This window comes from Ceratotherium simum, chromosome 38 (assembly GCF_057802395.1).
Source record: "Ceratotherium simum simum isolate JZ-2026a chromosome 38, ASM5780239v1, whole genome shotgun sequence".
Classification (NCBI taxonomy): domain Eukaryota; kingdom Metazoa; phylum Chordata; class Mammalia; order Perissodactyla; family Rhinocerotidae; genus Ceratotherium; species Ceratotherium simum.
This window is the reverse complement of record NC_141937.1, coordinates 6,635,367-6,658,656: the sequence shown is the minus strand read 5'-3', so window position 1 is coordinate 6,658,656 and position 23,290 is coordinate 6,635,367. Positions and strand designations below refer to the sequence as shown.

Genomic DNA, 23,290 nt, shown 5'->3' with positions numbered 1-23,290 from the left:
AGCAATTTTTTTTAAGAGAATGTTTTCTCTAACCATTATAACCATAATGGTTACATGAGGTACTCATCTATTTCCTAAAACTATAGCGCATGACTCTCAACTCAATTTGGAAAATCTTCACTAGAGTATACAATTGTCAAGAACTGTTTATTTTTGTTTATTTGAAATATTTGGTAAAGACTTTGAAAAGAAATACTAATCATGTCCATTCAGACCTATAAGGTGCTAAAGATTCTGTTTAAGAATCCAAGAAAGATGCCTTAATATTTCTATAAATTTTATTGGCCCTACACTCTTAGTGTGAATTAATCTTTAAATGTCTCTGAGAATCAAACTATTTCTCTAACTTCTCATGTTGAAAATCACTCATTAATAAATATTATCCCTTAAAAATAGATGCAAATAACAAGTACAGGAAGAGCTAGTTTCTATTCCCCTGTGAAAGAGGGTAGAACTTCTGGTTTGATTTTCTTTTTAATTAAACTTTATCTTGAGATACTTGTAGAGTCACAAGTAGTTGTAAGAAAAAATACAGAGAGATCCCAAGTACCCTTTCCCAGTTTTCCCCAATGGTAGCATCTTGTAAAACTATAGTACAACATCACAATTGTACCACCAGCATTGATACAGTCAAGATACAGAGCGTCCATCACCACAGGGGCCCTCCTGTTGCCCTTTTATACACCCCTTCCTTCTGCTCCCGTCCCCTCCTTAACCCCCAGTAACCACTCATCTCGCCTCCATTTTTATTATCTTGTCATTTCAAGAATGTTATATAAATGGAATCATTCAGTCTATGACCTTTTGGAATTGGCTTTTTTTCACTTATCATAATTCCCTTGAGATCCATCCAAAATGTTGTGTGTATCAATAGTTTGTTCCTTTTTATTGTTAAGTAGCATTCCACGTTATGAATGTAACACAGTTTGTTTAATCATTTCCCCATGGAAGGACATCAGGGTTGTTTCCAGTTTTTGGCTAATGTGAATGAAGCTGCTATAAACATTTATGTATAGGTTTTTGTGTGACCATAAGCCTTCATTCCTCTGGGATAAATAACCAAAAGTGTGACTACTGTGTCATATAGTAAGTGTGTGTTTAGTGTTTTAAGAAACTGTCATACTCTTCTCCAGAGTGGCTGTACCATTTTACTTTCCCACTAGCAATATATGAGTGACTCAATTTCTCCACATCCTCATCAGCATTTGGTGTTGTGACTATTTTATATTTTAGTCATTTAGCTATTTTAGTGGTTGCTCTAGGTATTACTTTATACATTTGTAACTTGTCACACTCTACTGGAGTTGTCATTTTACAGGTTCAAGTGAGGTATAGAGACTTGACTCCCTTTTATGTCCCTTTACCTCTCTGTTCATAATATATTTGTCTTAAATATTTTCTCTACACACATTTAGCACTACATCAGACATTGTTTTAATTTTTGCTACAACCCTCAACCATAATTTAGAAATCCCAAGAGAAGGAAGGTCCATTATATGTAACCATACTTTTGCTTACTGTGTTCTTTCTTCTTTCCTAATGTTCCAAAGTTCCATCTTTTATCATTTCCCTTCTTATTTAAGAATTTCCTTGATCCATTCTTTTAGGGTAGTTTTGCTGGTGACAATTTCTCTCGGTTTTTCTTCATCTGAAAATATATTGATTTCTTCTTCATTCCTGAAGGCTATTTTCACTGGGCATAGGACTCTGGGTTGACAGTTCTTTTCTTTCAGCACTTGATAAATATTGTGTCACTTCCTTTTGGCATTCATAGTTTCTGATAAGAAACTAACTGTTATTCAAACTGTTTTTCCATTGTGGGTAAGATATAGTTTTTCTCTGGCTGCTTTCAAGATCTTTTCTTTGTCTATAGTTTTTAGAAGTATAGTTATGATGTGCAAATTTCTTTGGATTTATTTTCTATTTTAGATTCTCTCAGCATCATGAATCTGTAGGTTTACGTCTCTTGCAAAATTTTGCAAGTTTTCAGCCATTATTTCTTTGAACACTTTTTTAGCCCTGTCTTCTTTTATCCTCTCCTCCCAGGTCTCTGATGACACAAATTTTAAATGTTCTTTTATAGACCTACAGGTTTCTGAGGCTCCTTCCTTCTTTCCTTCCTTCCTTCCTCCCTCCCTCCCTCCCTCTCTTCCTTCGCTCCTTCCTTCTTTCCTTTCTTCCTTCCTTCCTCCCTCCCTCTCTTCCTTTGCTCCTTCCTTATTTCCTTCCTTCCTTCCTTTCTTCCTTTCTTCCTTCCTTCCTCCCTCCCTCCCTTTCTTCCTTCGCTCCTTCCTTCTTTCCTTTCTTCTTTTCTTCCTTCCATTTTCTGTCTGTTCAGATTGTGCAATTTCTCTTGCTCTATCTTCCAGTTCAGTGACTTTTTCCTCTGTCCCCTCCATTCTTCTGTTGAGCCCATCCAGTGAGCTCTTTATTTGTTACTATATTTTTCAGTTCTATAATTTCCATTTGATTCTTCTTTATATCTTCTCTTTTTTCAGACTTATTTTTTCATTTATTTTAAACATGTTTGTAATTATTCACTGAAATATTTAATATGACTGTTTAAAATATTTGTCAGATATTCTAACATCTTTGTCATCTCAGTATTAGCATCTATTGATTGTCTTTTCATTCAGTTTGAGATCTTCCTGGATCTTGGTGGTTTCCTTCAAAACCTGGCATTTTCTCATTATGTTATAGGACTTTGGGTCTTATTTAAACCATCTGTTTTAGCTGGCTTTTTCTGACACTGCTCCAGCAGGGAAAAGAGAGCACTGCCTTATTACTGCCAGTGGAAATATAAGCCCAGTTTCTCCACTGTCCACTGTCCAGTGTCTGTTGACATCTGACATAAAAGGGAGGCTCCTCATTATTTCTGGGTGGGGCTGAAGTTCTGGATGCACACGTACTTTCCATCGGCACTCTGGTAGAAGTGACCTTGTTACTGCTTGGCAAGGGTGGAAGTCCTGACTCTCCACTAGGGCTCTTTGGTTACCACCCCAGCAAGTGTATGTGGCACCTTGTTACAGCCTCACAAGGAACGAAATCTAGGCTCTCCACTTGGCCCTTATTACTGCTGATGGGAGTGAGGGTGGGGCCACAGTTTTCCTGTGGTGTTTGGCTGGAGGAGTATGGTTATTGTCTAAAAGTTTTCTGTGTTGCTGGGCTACTCTGTTTCTGGTCCTATGAATAGAGAGCAGGCTTTTATTGGGGCTTTTTTTTTTTTTTTTTTTTTTTGGTCTACACATGTTGGCATTTCCAGGTTACCAGTTTTATCAACTTCAAGTCTAAGATATATTTGGTAAAAAGAAATCCCAAGGAACTCACGCCTATATTGTTCCTTAGGTCCTGAAGTCCTCAGCTAGTCTGCCTTCTTCTCACTGCCTTTCAGAATCTTCGTATGTTTGTATTATATGTAATGTTCAGAATTTTTAGTGTACTTAACAGGAGAAATAGGTAAAAGTCTGTCTACTCCATCTTCCCAGAAGTGAAAGCTGGGCCAGATCACCTGTTTTTTCATGTCCATATTTTTTTCCATTTTTTCCTTTAATTCCTTAAAGCTCTTAAAATCTTGCCAATAACAAAATTGAACATATTAATGTATAAAGAAAATAATTATACTGTAAAAATGCTTCTCAAACGGGCCTGTGGACATGCCCTCTAAGAACTGAGAACTAAATTGTTTAAAATGTGGTGGTATTGGTTAGATTATAATTTTAAAAGTATCTTTTACCAGTTAAAAAGACAAAACCATTTTTTTAATTATGAAAATTTTCATAATAAGATTGTGGTCTTAAGCTATCATTTCCCAAAGTGTCTGGGGGGAGGCACCAAAAAATACTTTCTTTCTTTTTTTATTTTTGTTTGTGAGGAAGATCAGCCTTGAGCTAATATCCGATACCAATCCTCCTCTTTTTTGCTGAGGAAGATTGGCCCTGGGCTAACATCCGTGCCCATCTTCCTCTACTTTACATGGGACACCGCCACAGCATGGCTTGGTAAGTGGTGCATCCGTGCGCGCCTGGCATTGGGACCTGCAGACCCCGGGCCACCAAAGCAAAGCACACGCACTTAACTGCTGCGCCACCGGGCCAGCCCCAAAATACTTTCTTTCTAAAAGAAGTTGAGGCCCCTAAGTATGAGAAATGCTGCCCAGTGCCTGGGGTGACCATTTGTCTCTGTCTGTCCAAACAATGCCAGCATACACATTTGACCTGGAACAAGTATTAATACAGTCTTCTTTCATTCTCAAAAGTGTCTCATTTTGTATGACAAGCATAATGACCACATTATCTATGATCATTATTAAAAGAAAGGAAATGAAAACAAGAAGGAAAACCCCTAGCAAGCTTATACACCACCCACACCATTCCATCTTCTCCTCAGGACATCAAGGTGTTTCTTTAGCATTTGTTAGTGGAAACATTAAGCAGCTCATATGAATGATTTATTTTCTTTGTCTCAGGGGCAACTTTTCATTATATATTTTGGGCTTATACTGTAAAATATAGCACCTATAATGATGAACGGTAACTAAATAGTAGGGACTAAATAGTTTTAAAGATATGTTCTAAGACTGTATAAGAATATCAAAGAATACTAATATCTGCCATTTGTACTCCTTAATAAAATATAACCACCAAACGTGCAAATAAATGTGTAACTGCCTAGTCTTTAAAATGAAGATCTTATATGAAAACAATCTGCCAGCTTATAAACACTAAACTGTTACCTAATAAAATTTTCAGATATATCAAAAATTTGCTTTTTTAATGTCCACAAGAATACGTGAACTCAGAATTCCAGTAAAATATAAAACAACTTGTTTGGGGATAGCTCCATGGTCTAGTGGTTAAGTCTGGTGCACTCGGCTTCAGCAGCCCGAGTTGAGTTCCTGGGCGCAGATCTACATCACTTGTTGGCGGCCATGCTGTGGTGGTGACCCACATACAAAATAGAGGAAGATTGGCAAAGATGTTAGCTCAGGGTGAATCTTCCTCAGGGGAAAAAAAAAACAAACTTGATAGAATAAAAAGAAAAAATTATAACGTTATAAGTGATAATATACCTATTACCATATAATGAATCATTGTTAATTATTAAAAATATATAAGCAGACTTATAGATGCCTGCTGATATGCTTTTCCCTGTCATTTGAACTTTTATAACTAGCATATATTAATTCTATAATCAGAAAAAAATAGCCTAAGTATATTAAAAGGGAAATGAGAACGTTGGAAAAAAATTTAAAGGAAATTAAGAAAACTTCAACTTTCAAGAATTTAGTTAATCCATATTTACTTATGTCAGAGGTGGTTCAAGGATCATACAGGGTATTCACAACATCCTTATACAGTTTTTAAAGTTTCAAAATTTATGTCAGTTAGAGATATGATAAAAACAATGTATAAAGTTTCTGAAAATAACAGGTAAATTTTCTTACAGATTACAAAGACTTCAATTCTTTAGCCATCGGACATGGTTTATATGTCAATGAAAGCTGGTTTTCACTACTCACAAATTTTGAAATATGTATAGTGTACATCACTAAAATTATATCTGATTAAATAATTCAGCTTTTCAGGGTCATGTATTTTTCTTTAATATTTACAATCTAAGCTATTAAAGTCTAAATGTCCCTAGTCTTCCAAACTCAGATCTTGTCATATCATAAAGCTTAGAAGAAGGGGTGTAATAAACTGATGCCCTTTAATACTTACTGCAAGAATGACCTAGTTTATGAAACGATAGTTTCCAATGTGTATATACATTTTAAATATCATAAAATTGAATATTTGTTTAAAAGAATTTATGAACATCCATCTGGATGAATCCTTTCATAAAGCCAAAATTTCTATGTAAAATGAAGTCATCCTTTATTTTCTCTTTTGTAAGTCAAATTCATTATTACAAAGAGAATAAAAATAGAGTGCCTTCACTATAACATTAATTAAATATAACAAGATTTCTCATATCCTGGCTGTGATGGTTAATTTTGTGCGTCAACATGAGTGGGCCATGGTGTGCCCAGACATTTGGTCAGACATTAGTCTAGGTGTGACTGTGAGGGTGTTTTGGGATGAGAATAATATTTGAATTGGTAGACTGATTTAATCAGATGGCTCTTCCCAATATGGATGGGCCCCATCTAATGAGTTGAAGGCCTGAACTAAAAGGCTGACCCTCCTGTGAGTAAGAGAGAATTCCTTCTGCCCCAGGGCCTTCTAGCCATGACACTGGTTTATTTTCTGCCTTTGAACTTGGACTGGAACATCAGCTCTTCCTAGATCTTGAGCCTGCCTGCCTTCAGACTGGACCTACACCATAGCTTCTTCTGGTTTGCAGACTAGAACTAAACTTGCAGACTGTAGATCTTGGGACTTGTCAGACTCTATAATCGCGAGAGCCAATTCCTCATAATAAATCTATCTATCTACCCTATATATATATATATCCTATTGGTTCTGTTTCTCTGGACAACTCTTGACTAATATACTGGTTAATAAACCTATACTGATATTAATGATATTAATAATAATACAGTGAATACAACAAATTTTGCTCAAAGTCTCATATAAATTCTGAAGTCCCTATTATTTTCGTAGTCAATCTAATTATAAAGTTCACCAGTTTTGGTATATACAGCTACATTAAAACTTTATTTTCCTTGTCTAATTCTGAATAATACATTTAAAATTATAATTATTTAGAGATGACTTCAGAGATTTTTGATATGTAGTAGGTTAGATTGGGCAGTAGGAGAAAGAGTGACCCATCATTTGAATGTGCCCTGAATACTCTGTTGCAAGAGCTGACAAGAAATCTTTACAAAGAAAAAATAATCCACCGTGAATAATACATCAAAGATAAATATTTTATATTGCATACTTGCAGGAATAAAGAAAATAATAAAAACATGCACAGAAACATTGTTTATGAAGCAGGAAAAATTGTACAACTCTTTCCAACTTGCTTATGACAAATACAGTGTGTGGTAGAAACCTGCTTTATGAAAATATATTTTAAAAGCAATAATACCATGATGAATCTTTGCTGAACACTATAGCTATAGGTTTCTATTTTTACTAAACTTGTTTAGAGGAATTGTAAAGTCTTTTTAAGCTTTCTAAATTCAAATTCTATTTTTAAGATAAGTAAAACCTGTATATGTAAGGGTCAAAAATTTACTTATAAACTCCACAGACTTCTTTTTAGTTAAAATGTATAAATATTATATACACACATACAAATAGATATATTTTCCCCAGTAAAATACATATCCTATTACCATTGCCTTAAGTCTTTCATTTATTGCAGATATATTCATCATAATTCATGAGGGAAAAGAGTCTTGCATTATTTAAGGTTATTTCAGGCTCTGAAGTAACTGCCTAATAATGATCATGACAATCATGATGATGATAATGCTAATAAATACTAACATTTATATAGTGTTTACTATATGTCACACTCTGCTGTAGGAGCTTTACATAAATTAACTAATTTAATCCTCACTAAATTCCAATGAGATAGGTATGATTATTATTCCCATTTTATAAATGAGCAAACTAAAACATAGAGAGGCCACATTCTCTAAGTATGCAAAACACATTTTTAAAAATTGTTTTGCCTTAATTTGTAATATTAACAACTAGACACTCCCAAATACTTAAGAGCTAGATTATAATATGGACACTCTATAGAGTATCATCCATACACGTAGAAATGAAGATTATATAACAATATGGAAAATGCTTATGCTTGATGTTAAATGAAAGAAAATCACTTCTTATCCAGATAAAATTGCATTTTCACACTGATTACAACTGTACAAGTCAGCTACACACACGATCAAGGGCTAGGGAATGTAACACAGTAGGACCCGCTGCCCCTCCAGGAACTCCCTTCTGTCTCTCCTTCCCTCACTGACAAGCTGAGCCCTGCTCAGTACACACACCTGTGAACTGAACTCCTGCAGCCTGGCTTTCACCAACCACTGTCCTGGGCTGGAGGCCTGAAGGTCCCTAAGTCACCACTACTGTCCCAAGTCCAAGGCTCCCTTCTTCCTCACTCTCCTCATCCCTTCACAGCACATATGCTTCTTTACTAGTAATTTCCTTTTCCAAATATTCTCAAAAGCCTCAGTTGGATGGATGATGCCTCCTTTACTGGCTCCTCCTCTTGCTCCCTAAGTGAAAGAATTGCTCACGCCTCTGTTTTCTGCCCCTTGACAATCGCATCTATTCCAGTAACGGCAATGTTTACCTCTCCATAGCTCATCTTGAAATATAAAGCGAGCCCCTAGGCTCCACCCTGAAGTTCTCCACTACCCGCTAGACATCTCCACACACACCTCCTGCTGGCATCAACTCTCATCGTGAATAAAACTTCTCCATCCTTCCCACAGTCAAACTGAATGTCCAAACTCCTGTTTCTCTCTACGCATGAAACCTCGATGCCAACCCAGACAAGGCTCTGTAAAGCACAGCTCCAAACTCCCGTCCTGCCCAATCTTCAATATCTCCTCTAAGTTCTAGAAGAATAGAAACTCATGCTTTTTCCCATGCATGCTCCACACTTATTCTGCATCTCTGGAATCCTACCTGAGTTTCAATTCATCCATGAAGTCTTTCTTGGAGACTTCCAAATCAGACGTGTTTTCTCTGCCTTTAAAACTTCGTAATACTTACATTTCAGTTGTCATATGGCAGTTCTGACGTACTTATTTGATACCTATTAAGTTGAACCACGTGAAATTGCCGATAGTTTTAATCTATGCCATATGGTTCAGTCTAATATTTCTGTTGATTTTAGAGTCCTTAAATAAATAGCAGTCTCCACAAAAGCTGGGGATGAGTTATGTGTTTCTTCAGAATCCCCTGAGAAGCCCAGAACATTGAAGGTGTTTAAAAATTGCTTGCCAAGGGGACAGACCCATGGCATGATGGTTAAGTTCCGCATGCTCTGCTTCGGCAGCCTGTGTTCACAGGTTCATTCCCAGGTGTGGACCTACACCACTTGTCAGCTATGCTGGGATGGCGACCCACATACAAAATAGAGGAAGACTGGCACAGATGTCAGCTCAGGGATAATCTTCCTCAAGCAAAAAGAGAAAGATTGGCAACAGATGTTAGCCCGGGGCTGCTCCTCCTCAAGCAAAAAAGAGGAAGATTAGCAACAGATGTTAGCTCAGGGCAAATCATCTTCAGCGAAAAAAAAAAAAATGTCAAAATAAAGAATCGAAATCAATAAATATCTTATGCATACATGTTTCTAAAATCAATTGTCTGCAGCAATTAGTCTAACCTATCTGCTTGAATGGTAGAGGTGAGTAGCCTTATAACCTGCAACTTCAAAACATCCAGAAAAATAAAATATTTTGGTTCAAGGAGCTGTTTTAAAATTGTTTATTTGTGAAGGAAACATTCTTGGATTTAGAGGATGGCAGGTACAGTAAAAGCTTTTTAGTTGACTGAAATAAAAAAAAATCAAAACACTTTTTAGCACAGGCACTTCCCTTATAAAAACAAATTGCCTAAAAGCAAACCAGAGCAGTTTGCGCACAATAAACAAGTGTCTCTAGCCATCCCATCAGGCAGGTGATGCCCTGGAGAAGGAAGAGAACCATCTGCATCTCTATAACTTCTTTTGCACGCCCAAATTCCAAAAGCATTTCACAAAGCAGAAAATATCATCACCGAGAAGAGACAGTGATAGGATGCCAAGACAAGGTGGGACTCCGTGTAGCCAGACACGGCAGCTCCACTGGGCACAGCAGTGGCCCCTACACAGCTGTAAACATGAGTGCAATTAATCTGTGCTGGTTACGAAAGGGGCAAAATGTGTCTGCGGGGTCCTTCAGCATCACCTGAACCATCCACAAAAAGCATCAGGTCTTTCACGTTTTCACAAAGAAAAATTTCAATCCATGTTGAATTGTATTTGCTGGCTTTCCAACAAATTACAGGTCTCCACTTCTAGGTGATGGCACTCTTCGTCAATTGCCTAACCAGTTCTCCCCTTATTCCTACAGAAATCACCATTGTGAATGAAACACCCAGATGAAAAGCATAGGGGGCTTTAATGGTATTAGGAGCAGTGTGGTGCCCCGAAAGCATCAGGACCTGGAGAGAAGGCATGCATTAACCCTCTCCAACGTTTCAGTGGCCTATTCTAAGGAAAACTTGACTGAAGCTTGGAGAAGTTAAATACAAAGGTGGACTTTTGGTATGCTTCAGTCTTCCTTCGCCACTAGCTTCGGAACTGTGCAGTTCTGATGGGGCAGGGAACTCGCGACGCTTGTTGTGAATGGGGCCCTGAGCCCCGCACCTCCTCTAGCGAGCCACAGCAGCAGACTCATGACTATCCTCCAGGGGTCACAATTGGGTTGCAAATTCCTCACAGCGCAGTGACTGAGCAGCCTGATTAAGAACAATTTATTTGAATCCTTCTTCATTAAGATTCAAATGGAATAAGTAAGGTAGAAATTGAACAGACACAGAAAGTGTGCCTTGCTGCTCCTGTAGTCAGTAAACATTTATTCACTAAGCCCAGTTTGTGTGTTCTCTCTCTCTCTTCTTTGCTCTCTCACTCACAGTTGTTGTTCTTCCAATCCTTCCTGCTTGCTGTTTTAGTGCATAATTAAGAAGGTCAGAATTAATGAAGCGATGTGGAGTAAAGTTCAAGGAATCCCCAGGTGCTATTTATTCTATTAGATCTTGGGCACAAATGTCAGCTTGGCAGCGTAAGCAGCATAAGCTATGGGGCTGGCCGCATCCCAGGAACTAGCCACCAAGGGAGACTCACCTGCACCGTCAAGTCATTCCTAAGCTCCTTCCCTGCGAAAATCACACGCAACTGGTCAGCTGGAACCCCCTGTCGCTTAGCAACCGCCTCCTTGAGCTGGAAGATGCTGGTGTCAGAATCGACCTCCACTGGGAAACCATGGCTGGAGTTGAACCTGACAAACACTGACCAAGAAAATTGGAAGGAAGGGGAAAAAAAGCGAACATTACTCAGAGCCCTTAAATGGCAATAGCGCCATGTCTGAACTGACTTACCCCTCACCCGCCCTTCGATGAATGCCATACATTTTCTTTCACTTATAACATAAAATTTAATGCTATGGAGCAACATTTGGAGAAAAACGGAATTTCCCTGTGGGATTTCCCTTTCCTATATTAGTCATTGACCCGCAAACAAAATTTCACGCTCCCTTTGACATCCGCCCTGGGAAACAGAAGGACTTGAGCAGAACACTTGTTTGATTGGGATTGTAAGATTCCCAAGAGTTTATCAAAGAGATTCAGCGCTGACAGCTTGTACAAACGCACACTCCCTCCACGTTGCCCTCTTAATAAAAATCAAAGGCATTGTATTAGCACTCATGGTATAGCAATGGAAAAAATTCAAGCCACTTTATAGACTAGAGTGAAGACCCACCGGAGGAGGCTGTATCTAAGAGCCCTAGTATTGGTGGTCCAGGCCAAAAGGCTCCACTGGGTCTTATGGTGATACTTATTTGCCTTTCTTGTGAAACTAGTGACACCATTTCTCTTGTTGGAACCACTGCTCCTCTCTAGACCTGGAGGAGACCAGGTGTAGAACCTTACCATCTTTTTGCATACCTTCTACCCACGGCCAGTAGCCAGACCACCTCTTCAATGTCTCTCACGTCTGTCCTTTCCTTTCCATTCCTTCTGTCACTGCTCTAAGTCAGGCTCTCCTTAAGTCTTTTCTAGATTCTTGCAATAGCCTCCCAAGTGGAGTCTTGATATACTGTCTTCACTTCCAAAATGTCCTACACCGTTCTGCAAAGTAAGCCTTATTAATCCAGAGCTCTGACTGTGTCATAACACTCAGATCCTTTAAAGTCTCACCTTGTTCATTGGGGAGAAAAATCCAGGACCCCTCTCACCCAGCAGAAACCTATATTCCAGTATTTTCTCCCTTAGTCCCCACATGTACTGTGCTAAACTAAATGCTCCCAGAAAACACATGGCAGAAAAATCCTGACCCATCTCTCTTGCCTGTATTCATACCACTCCCTTCTTCACCTGTGCCTGTTGAAAGCCTGTTCATCTCCATGATCCACCACAAATGTGACCTGCTCCAAAAGGTCTCTTGTGATCAGCCCCGTCAAGACTCAGCTTACCTCTTCAAGGCTCTGTGGCATTTACTATGTACGTCTTACAGTACTTGCTCCATTCTCTCATGGAAGCAGTATAGCACAGAGGTTACAAATACATCTTCGAGTCAGAAGGATCTATGCACCAGTCCCTGCAGGTCCCTTCGCAGCCTTGTAGACCGGGGGGTCAACATATTATCCCTACTCTTTTTTTGTGTGTGTGAGGAGATCAGCCCTGTGCTAACATCTGCCAATCCTCCTCTTTTTTTGCTGAGGAAAACTGGCCCTGGGCTAACATCTGTGCCCATCTTCCTCCACTTTATATGGGACGCCGCCACAGCGTGGCCTGACAAGCGGTGTGTCGGTGCCCACCCGGGATTGGAACCCACAAACCCCAGGCTGCCACAGCAGAGCGCGCACACTTAACTGCTTGTGCCAGCGGGCAGGCCCCTCTCTCTCACTCTTTAACTCTCAGTTCCCTAATCTTCAAAATATAAATAAACCATGGAGGGGTTGGCCCAGTGACATAATGGTTAAGTTCACACACTCTGCTTCAGTGGCCCAGGAATCACAGGTTCAGATCCTGGGTGTGGACCTACACACTGCTCATCAAGCCATGCTGTTGTGGCGTCCCATATACAAAATAGAGGAAGACTGGCACAGATGTTAGCTCAGGGCCAATCTTCCTCACCAAAAAATCAATCAATCAATCAATAAACAAACAAACCACAGAGTGTGTTCTGTGATGTGTTACATAATACTTATAGTGTTTACAACTATCACATAATTACCTCCAAAAATAATGGGTATTTGTCTTAGATGTTTTGGGTATATATTTCACCTTCTTTAAAAGATTATAAACTCCCCAAGGCCAGGCACTATAATTTATTTTCTGCTTTATCTCCTTTAAATACAGCATTATCACTTACTAGTTCTTAATTCAAATGTGAGATGGCCCACCTAATTAGAATTATGATAAAATAATAATTATAATGCCAATAATAATCGAACACTTACTATGGGGCAGAAGTTGTACCTTACATATGCTATTTTTAAGCTTCCCACTGATCTGGTAAGGTTAGTAGTATTATCCTTATTTAATAGAAGAGTAAATGAAGGCCTAGAGAATTGTCATCATTTTTCTAAGGACATCAGCTACTTTTTAATGGAATCAAAATTCAAATTCAGTTCCAACTAACTCTAAACCCCATTCCATTTCTACTATAACAGGCTACCTAAAATATTCTCAGAAGAAAAGTTCACAATCTTTTTCCTGAAAATAAAAAAGACAAACAGCAACAGCAAAAAGGCTTTATAACATAATTCAGATATTCCCTATACAGGTTAGCCAGAGAAAATGGGATGTAAAAAATAAAAGAAGCACTAGGAGCAAAGAACAATGAACAGAGGTTATAAGACACAATGAGACAAAAATGACACTAAATGAGAGCAGGTGACATTGATGACACCACAAGAGCAAAAATCCGACATATCTTACCAGCACTGGTAAGCCTTGAGAGAAGGCTTATACTCTTTCTAAACATTTTAGAAAGAGGAAAATATTTAGAAAGTATTTAGAAAGAGTAAGGACTGGAAGTGACCAAAGTATTCCAAATAAAGAAAATTGATGAAAAAAAAAATTACAGAGGAAAAGGTGCTTTTGATATACTTTTAAGTAGATGTCATGTGACACCATTGAAAGTAGAAGAGAAATAAAACTATATTGGAAGCCCTTGAGGTATATTCACAGCATCCTCAGATCACAGACCATAAGACACCCAATTCATCAGATAAGACACGGCACAAGTGAGGGGCTATAAGGGACAAAAGGTATGGTCCCAATTCTAAACTTGATTATCTAGTAGTGTGAATAGATTTTTTAAAATAGCAAAACACCATAGGGAGGAATATGGGACGAAGCAGCTGGGAACTATACAACAGCTACTAAAAAAAGGAATAAATATTCCAGGAGATCCTAAGTTGATGATTTTTCTCCAGGGGTTCAAATCATGGGAATTCCACCTTAAGGACAAGAATTATAAAGAAAACTAAAGGGAAAATAAGCTGCAAAAAACATACCAGTTAACTCTGTACCACTACTCAAATCATTAGTATCTAAAAGCTTTTGTTGTTATAAGTAGAAAAATTAAAGTTTTTAAGCTTAAGTTCAATTTGGATAAATCATGTCAATCCTTTAGAAATGAATATTTTTGAGCAGCAGGTCAGACATATGGTATGAATTTACAATGAAAAAATTGATCAAATACGTAGCAAGTAATTTGGCCAACTAAAATATTGGCACGGATAAGAGCAAACATCTTTTTTTGTGTGTGAGGAAGATCAGCCCTGAGCTAACATCCATGCTAATCCTCCTCTTTTTTTGCTGAGGAAGACTGGCCCTGGGCTGACATCCGTGCCCATCTTCCTCCACTCTATATGGGATGCTGCCACAGCATGCTTGACAAGCGGTGCGCGGGTGTGCGGCCTGGATCCGAACCCGGGCTGCTGGAGCACGCGCACTTAACCGCTACGCCATGGGGCCGGCCGCAAGAGCAAACATCTTAAAGTGACCTGATCAATAATCAAACGCCATTATGTGGAAAATGGCCTGTGCTTAACGGCAGGAGCATAACTTGCAATGTGTCTCCATTGTTTTCTGACACGTGATAAATCTGTCACGTTCCATCTGTACTAGTCCGGTATCTCCAGCCAGGAGTCCCACAAGAGAGGAGAGGAGGGAAACACCCAACCCTCTCCCTCTACTATCACTTTAAAAGTCAGAGAAAGTAGAATGTCTTTGGAGCCGGGAAAAGAGAGATTGGAATCCTGGATGTGCCATTTGCTGATTTTATAACTTAGGACAAGTTACCTGGTCACCTGATTCTTCGCTTCCTTACTTGCCAAACGGAGATACCATATGCAACCTCAAACACACCTTACAAAAGATTTGTTGAGATTTTGGATGCATTAGGAAATTTTGGAAAGAGTTCTTAGTATAGACCCTGTACTCTTAGTTCAGGGAAAATTTGTACTCCAAAGTAGTTCCCTAATTTTAGTCACCTAGAGGCAGTAGTGCTAATTAAAGCAAAGTCCATTGTTTTTATTGTAACTAAGATAGATTAAATGGGATGTGGGTAAATGGTAAATAAAGTAGCCTATTTTTCTGGTTTCTGATCCTCTTCATGATGGACAGATAACTTCCAGGAACAAAGAGACCTGACAAAGAATTTAGCTCGCCCCCATTTTCTGAGATTTAATTATAAATTAAAAGTTTGGGAATGCATTGTTTTAATGACACCTATTATAGCATCAGAAGTAAACACTATATCAATCAACATTATCAATAATGTGTATTATCGGGGCTGGCCTGGTGGCGTAGTGGTCAAATTTGAGCGCTCTGCTTCGGGGCCCCGAGGTTCTCAAGTTCGGATCCCAAGCATGGACCTACACACTGCTTATCAAGCCATGCTGTGGCAGGCGTCCCACATATAAAGTAGAGGAAGATGAGCATGGATGTTAGCCCAGGGCCAATCTTCCTCACCAAAAAAAATTTTTAAAAAATGTGTATTATCAGTAAACACTATAATGTACTGATAACAAAAAAGATAATGAGACACATCCACACTCATTTTTTATGTTATCTTTGACCAGGGTTTCAGAAGATCCAGAGGACAAGGAAGTAACTGGGAGGAAAGAGGGGAAGGAGTCATTGGTTGATGGGTGCTTATATTTCTCTCAAGGATTTTCTATTTGCCTGGTTGATTGGGGTATACATTTTTGAGTTATGATTACAGTAGTTTCATATGATTCACCAATTATTATGGTCCTTATAGGATTCTGACTGCCTTGAAAGCAGCCATTCTACTCCTCCTGCACTGAGAGCAGTCATGGGATTTACGTGGGGTGAGTCCCTCTTCTCCCCATCTCCAGGGGTGGACTCTCATTAATCAGCACAACCCACCCTCCTTCTCATAGTGACTGGCTCAAGGATGGGCATAAACTAGTCAGCACCTGGTCACAGTGATTGATTTTCTGGAATAGAGGTGATTTCAGGTGGACCAATCTAAGAGAAATCCAGGCCTTGCCAAGATCTTGGTGAAGAAGTAGTTTTAGATGGCACAGAACATCATGTGAGACCTAGACATTTTTAATGAGACAATCAAATAAGAATAGAGCCTGAGATAGACCATTTCTATCAGCATATAAATGGGCTCAGTGCTTTTGGGGCAAGACAGTTCTTCCTCAAGAGAGAATGCCCTGAGCTCTGCAGGATGTTTAGCTCCAGCTGCAGCCCAGTAAAGACCAGGAGCACTCCTTAGTAATTACGGCAACCAAAAAGTAAGCCCCCACATCCACAAGTGTTCCTCGGTGAGGATATTTCTTCTTTGCCTTCGAGAAATACCACTAAGTCTAGTATCTGCTATCTTACACAGACAGACAAACCGTGTCCTCACATGCCCTTCCACTCACTATTCCACTGCCTTCTCTGCACAGAAACATTAACTGTGAATTTCTTATAGTCCTGCTCTCCATTTCCTTACTTTGCATTCTTTTGTGAACCCACTCTTGAAGACTGCTCTTGGTAAAGCAACGACCTTCACATTTCCAAATCAGTGGTCGCTTTTCTATTCTTCTCATATTTGACCATTCGGAGACATTCAGTAGGTCTTTGTTCTTATGACACTTTTCTCTCTTGGCATCGCCACTGCGCCCTCCTGGTTTCCTCCCTATAACACAGGACATCCTTTCTTAGCTTCGCCTACTGGATTCTCTTCCTTTGTTGGACCTACTGATTTTAGAGTGCCCAGGGTCTGCTTGGACTCTCTGCTTTTGTATCTCAGTGTTCTTCCAAGATGGTATTATCCAAGTTTCATGTGTTACAATTTATGTGCAATTTAATATATTTCCATGGGAAATTTTCATTTAATGTGATTTTTACTTTATAGTCTTAGTTTAAAATCCAACTCTCCCACAATCTTCTACCTCAGCCCATCCCCAAGACCATGTGAGTCTGTGGAGTTATCTAACTCTCAGCACCAATTCCTGTATTCCTCAAGTTATAGAATTAGAATTAGCATAAGAACTACGCTGGACATGAACTTAACAACTTTCATATAGGAATCTCAAAATACTTAAATACAAGATAAAATTAACCTCCTACAAATCACATAGTGTAACTTTAGCATTTGGGAAGTAAAATCTGTTTTAACCCTAATTTCTTGCATTCACAATTTAAACCATTTGTTAAAGGATTGCAGCATATTAGGCACTTATCATGGGACTCCACTAGTGAAAAATTTTAAAATACTTCAAATCATTAAAAATTAGCTTAAGAAATGATTACAAAAGAATATGTATGTGTATTCATATATATATATATATACATAAGTGTGTATGTATATCCAAGTTAACAAAACTAATATGTACGTATATATACATATATACACGCACACAATATTGTTTATATGTATAACGTGTATATATAGTGTATACATATATATAAATTAGTCTATGACATCTTAATACTAGTCTAAGAAATAATTACAAAGGAAAGATGTGTATATATACGTATATATTCGCATACATTTATTTTACACATACACACTCACACACAGTATTTTATAAACCTAGATAAATGAATAATCAAATTGGATACTTTATTGTACGTTTTAAACTCGACTTTAATGGCTTTTTTCTTTTTTTTTTTTTGTGAGGAAGATCAGCCCTGAGCTAACATCTGCCAATCCTCCTCTTTTTGCTGAGGAAGACTGGCCCTGGGCTAACATCTGTGCCCATCTTCCTCCACTTTATATGGGACGCCGCCACAGCATGGCCTAACAAGTGGTGCATCGGTGCGCGCCCGGGATCCGAACCCGGGCTGCCAGCAGCGGAGCGCGCGCACTTAACGGCTACGCCACGGGGCCAGCCCTAAAGGCTTTTTTCTTAAACTTAAAATTTAAAGCATGATGCAGAGAGAACATCTGTAATTTAGGATTAAAGTAAGTAGGCAGTGGAAGTGTGACCAGCACTTAAAACGATTATATAGATACATACATATACACACACACTAATGTTAATATTTTAAGAAAACCAAACAGTAGTTTTGAGGGAAAGCCATTATTGTGTTCCGATTATCACAAAAAATAACAAATGCAAAATCACTAGTTAAGGAATAATAGGCACTTGCTACCTGGTCATATGGGTCATTTCTAAGTCCAAAGGAAAAAGTAGGAAGAAAGCTAACTGCACCAGCTAGTAAAGTAACCCCTCCTACACACCAGACATAAAGAACGACAACTAAAAATAATTTGTATTGAGTAAAAGAGAGGAAGAAGAGCAATTTTATTGTGAGCTAATATAAATGATCAATTCATGCATTAAACATATTTAAGCTAACATATTCCAAAGCCAGCATCACAGTACTGTTGAGTTAATACAAGAAACTTACTTGGAAGAGTGCCTGGCACACAGTAAGCACTCACTAAATAATAGTACATAGTAATAGCAGTAGGAGAAATAAACATCCTTATATCTTCTATTGACTTAGCACAAACCATAATTAATGGTTAACAAAATGGTCCATGAGACGGTCAGTATCAACAAGTCTTTGGCCCATATATCAAAACTTACACTATAATTTTATCCCCAAACTTTAAATATAAAATTCCATTTGCAAATGTATTTTCTAACTTCTCAGCAAAGATTTAAACCAGTGGCATGTACCATTCAACACGTGCCACTGTAGAGTGTGAGTTCAAATACAGAGGCTCACAAGCCAGGCCACCTGGGTGGAATCTCTGCTGTTCAACTTCCTTGATGTGTCACTTAACTTTTTTGTGCTTTAATATCCTCACAGGTAAAAATAACATTCACACCTATCTTCTAGGGTTGTTACAAGATTAAATGGCTGACTATATGTGAAATTCTTAGAATAATACATAGTTTATTGTAAGAACTCAGTAATGTTAGCAGCTATTACTAAACCACATTTGAAATTAACCACATTTTCCAAAACAAATTGGAAATGAGCTTTCTGGGAGTTATCAAAATGATCTTACATTTTTAAGCTCCATTTGGAAATATTTGTTAAAATCTCCTCTTAAAATCTCTGTAGATGTGAAGAAATTGGAACCTCATACATTGCTTGTGGGAACATAAAATGGTGCAGCCACTCAAACAGTTAAACACAGAGTTATCATATGATCCAGAAATTCTACTCTTAGGTATATACCCAAGAGAAATGAAAACATATGTCCCTATAAAAACTTGCACATGAATGTTCATATCAGAACTATTCTTAATAGCCAAAAGGTGGATTAATCAACAAATGGATATATGTATATATTGGTTATATTCATACAATAAAATGGTATTTGGCAATTAAAAAGGGATGACATGCTGATTCAAATAACACGAATGGAATTTAAATGCTAAGTAAAGAAGCCAGTTACAGAAGAACACAAGTCGTATGATTCCATTCATATTAAATGTCCAGAATAGGCAAATCTATAGACACAGAAAGTATGTTAGTGGTTGACTGGGGTGGCGGTGGAGAGTATCTGGGGAGAAATCAGAATTACTGCTAAAGGGCAGGGTTTTCTTTTTTGGGATGATGAAAATCTAAAATGGATTGTGGTGATGGTTGCACAACTCTGTGAATATACTAAAAACCATTAAATTTCACAGTTTAAATGGGTGAATTTTATAGTATGTGAACTATATCTCAGGAAAGCTGGCTCCTCCAACACCTTCCCCCTCAAAAAGTCTGTATAGCCATCACTTATTAAAGCACTTGGTAAAATACAATTACTTAGTACTTTTGGAATAAGCAAATGAATGAATGTGCAGTCATTTCTTTTTAAACGGTTTTCTTTCTTATTTTTATTCATTATAGAAGTCTGCAATTATGAGAAGAAACATAAAATTTGTAAACATCATCTTTTGCATTTAGATGTTTGTTTTTATAATGTGGTAAAATTTTGTTGTTCAATATCCCACAGTTGCTGTACCTAGAAGTGCTTTAAGGATCTGGAATAGTGCTAATGGCATGAAAAAAAGAAGACATTTATTTCAACATTTAATATAGAAAATCTAATTTGCTCAAATTACTCACACTTCTAATTTCCATATGCTCTAAAGTAAGTAAGAATAAGATTTAGACCAAATTGCTGGTGACATTAAAATTCATTCATTCGTACTTGTTGTCAACAAATATTTACTGAATAAGTAACTATGTGCTAGGCACAGTGCTAGAAACCAATGTCACAAAAATAAATAACAGCCTGGGGGCAGAGATGTGAAAACAGAATTATGCACTAGAATGTGATATCCGTTATATTAGGGTTTGTACCATGTGTAATATAACGCATGCTTTGAGAACAGAGAAGAGGGAGTGATTAAAGCCTGGAGGAATTAAAAATATTTCAGAAATAAGGGAGAATTTACAGCAGATATAGCAAAATAAGTAGCGGATTTCCAGGTAGAGATTTTTTTTATTGCTACAGATAAAAGTCATAATTTACTAATTAATCTTTTAGAAAAAACAAAGTGTTTTCATTAGCCATTAGGATATCAATATTATGGGATGGATATATTTGCAGTAGTCAGCAGATAGCAATAAGGGTCTCAAATAATTTTGAGAACTCTGGAGGTGTTCCTCAAAACTTTAACAGGCTAAGTTTTCTAATGCACAAAAGGACAAAGTAAATAACTCGTATTTCAATATTCAGACAACATGTAAACTAACCAAAAATATCCTGGGTATCATACATTTCAAAAGGAAAATGTCAAAATATCTACATGTTTATATTGTTAATTGTATGATATTTTAAAAGTTGTTTCGTGATTATGAACTGCACACCTGAGGCCAAAGTTTGGTTTACAAATGTATACCGTTAATTAAATTGGGCATCAGATGTGTGATTGTAAATGGTTTCTCACAAAGGCATCTCTAGTTCAACTATGTAAATTGATACAATTATTTCAAAAACATCAGGCCCATTTAATTTCAACTTGACTTTTATGACAAATCTATGTGTAGATTTGTCTACACATTTATGTGGAAATTTGTGTACACATTTATATGTGTACATATAAATAAATATATGTACACACACACATACATATATATATATAGTCTCCTCCAATACAAGCTTTAAGGGTTAAGAAACTGACGTGTCTCTTGCCTTCTCTTCGAGCACAGTTCTACAGGTCCATCTGTAATAACAACTATGTCTTCTGAGAGATGGTTTCTGATAAATTTTCTAAATTTTAACACTGAATGAAAATACTACAGGACCATGAGATAATTTTAAAGCTACATATCTGAAGTTCAGATCAGGAGTCAAATGTAAGTTTAAAACTCATCTTTGACCATGTTAGTACTTGCTTTGAGTGTGTATTAAATCTGCAAGTGTGTGTATTAAATCACTCAACCTCCACGATTAAATGCTCCTAACCTATTTCAAATGGTTGCTTTTCAGGAAAATACAAAAAGCATTATGGTAAAGATTGTTCAAAGCAAAAAGTTTTCCATTAAGTCATTGTAATATTAACATGTACAACACAAAAGAATTTAACTGAAATATCTCTGTTTGGAGATCATTCTCCACTGGGTCTTTTGCGTTTCTGAAGTCTTGCCTCACTGCCTTCTGTGCTGGACTATCTTTTCATGGATGTTTGTATGGCAAACCACCTTAAAAGACAGAGAGAGTGTCTCCCTCTGGAGCAAAGGGCAGGAATGTGTACGTGTTATAAAAGATTCCCTAAGCTCTGGGTTCCTCTCCTTTATGCCACCCACTGTGTAGGCAGGTGTCACCTGGCCCTCTTCAACTGCCCTATGGGAACTGGGACCTGGAGGATGCTGATAATGTGGCTACTGCTTAGCTGTGAGTAATAAAGGATCCTCTTCTCTGACCCAGGAGTCTCCTGTCTTCTACCAGCATCCATGCAACTGCAGCAGCCTAACTTCTTAGCTTGCAAAGTGGGTAAAATCTTAGACCTGCCACAGTTCTTGACCCTGCCCATCATTTCCTTGCCTTAGGCATTACCTTCTCACTCTCTGGGGTGTTTTTATTTTTTGGCATTCCATAAACCACATTTAGAAAATAAAATAAAAAGGAACTCTGGATTGAAATAAAATACACGTCTGCATTTTAATAAAGGACTTTCCCCATCTTGTCTTTTTTGAGGTGAGATCATGAGGCAATGTTTAAGCTGGAAAATGTCTATATTAACTACAAATACTTTCAACAGAAGGAATTCTAATAATCCTGACGCCGTATATGCCAACTTAGAAACGTGAAAGAGTTGCTTTCCTTTTCACTTGGAAAACTTGTTGATGCTGATTAAAAGATAATTACTTGCTTTTGTTTGGTTTTTCACACTTAAGTCCTTAATCTAAATTGAATGTATCTCTGTAAATGGGAATCAAGGATCCAATATTACATAGATAGAGATATATAGATATATTGAATAGCTAAATAAATGAACTTTGCAAATCACTCTGTAATTAAATGACAAAGCATTTCATTCACCTTTTCCAGGATTTTAATCATTTATCATAAAACTTTTATTTTCTCTTCAAGAAAAATGGATTTTTGATTTTAAAAATCTAGACATTTTCCCAAAATAATATAGCACTCATATGTATTAGAGCAAACTTTCCAAGTCACATCCTATTTCATTAGAAATTTGTCTACAAATGCATGTTTTAAAAGTTCCCTCCAGGGCCTGGCCAGTGGCTCAAGTGGTTAAGTGCGCGTGCTCCGCTTCGGCGGCCCGGGGTTCGCGGTTTCGGATCCCGACACATACCGATGCACCACTTGTCAAGCCATGCTGTGGCAGCGTCCCATATAAAGTAGAGGAAGATGGGCAGAGATGTTAGCTCAGGGCCAATCGTCCCTGGCAAAAAAAGAGGAGGATTGGCATCGGATGTTAGCTCAGGGCTGATCTTCCTCACCAAAAAAAAAAAAAAAAAAGTTCCCTCCACTCCTTCTTAATAAATATTAACATCTTTGTCACTCCACTAGACACACTGAGAAACTCAAGAGGCCAGTCTAAGAGCCAGGAGTTCTCGTGGCTGTTGATGTGTTCAGGACGTGCAGTGGTCTTCGTATTGACGTGGTTCTTCATCAGTGTAACATGTCCATATTCTGTTCCCCT

At 37.9% G+C, this 23,290-nt stretch overlaps 1 protein-coding gene across 1 annotated transcript in view; it reads right to left on the bottom strand.

Moving 5' to 3' along the window:
• Positions 1-23,290, bottom strand: part of PRKN (parkin RBR E3 ubiquitin protein ligase) — a 1,259,401-nt gene that overhangs the window by 1,002,028 nt on the left and 234,083 nt on the right. The window contains exon 2 of the mRNA XM_014795395.2: positions 10,807-10,970. Coding sequence (XP_014650881.2) covers positions 10,807-10,970 — 164 coding nt within the window. The remainder of the gene's footprint in view (positions 1-10,806; positions 10,971-23,290) is intronic.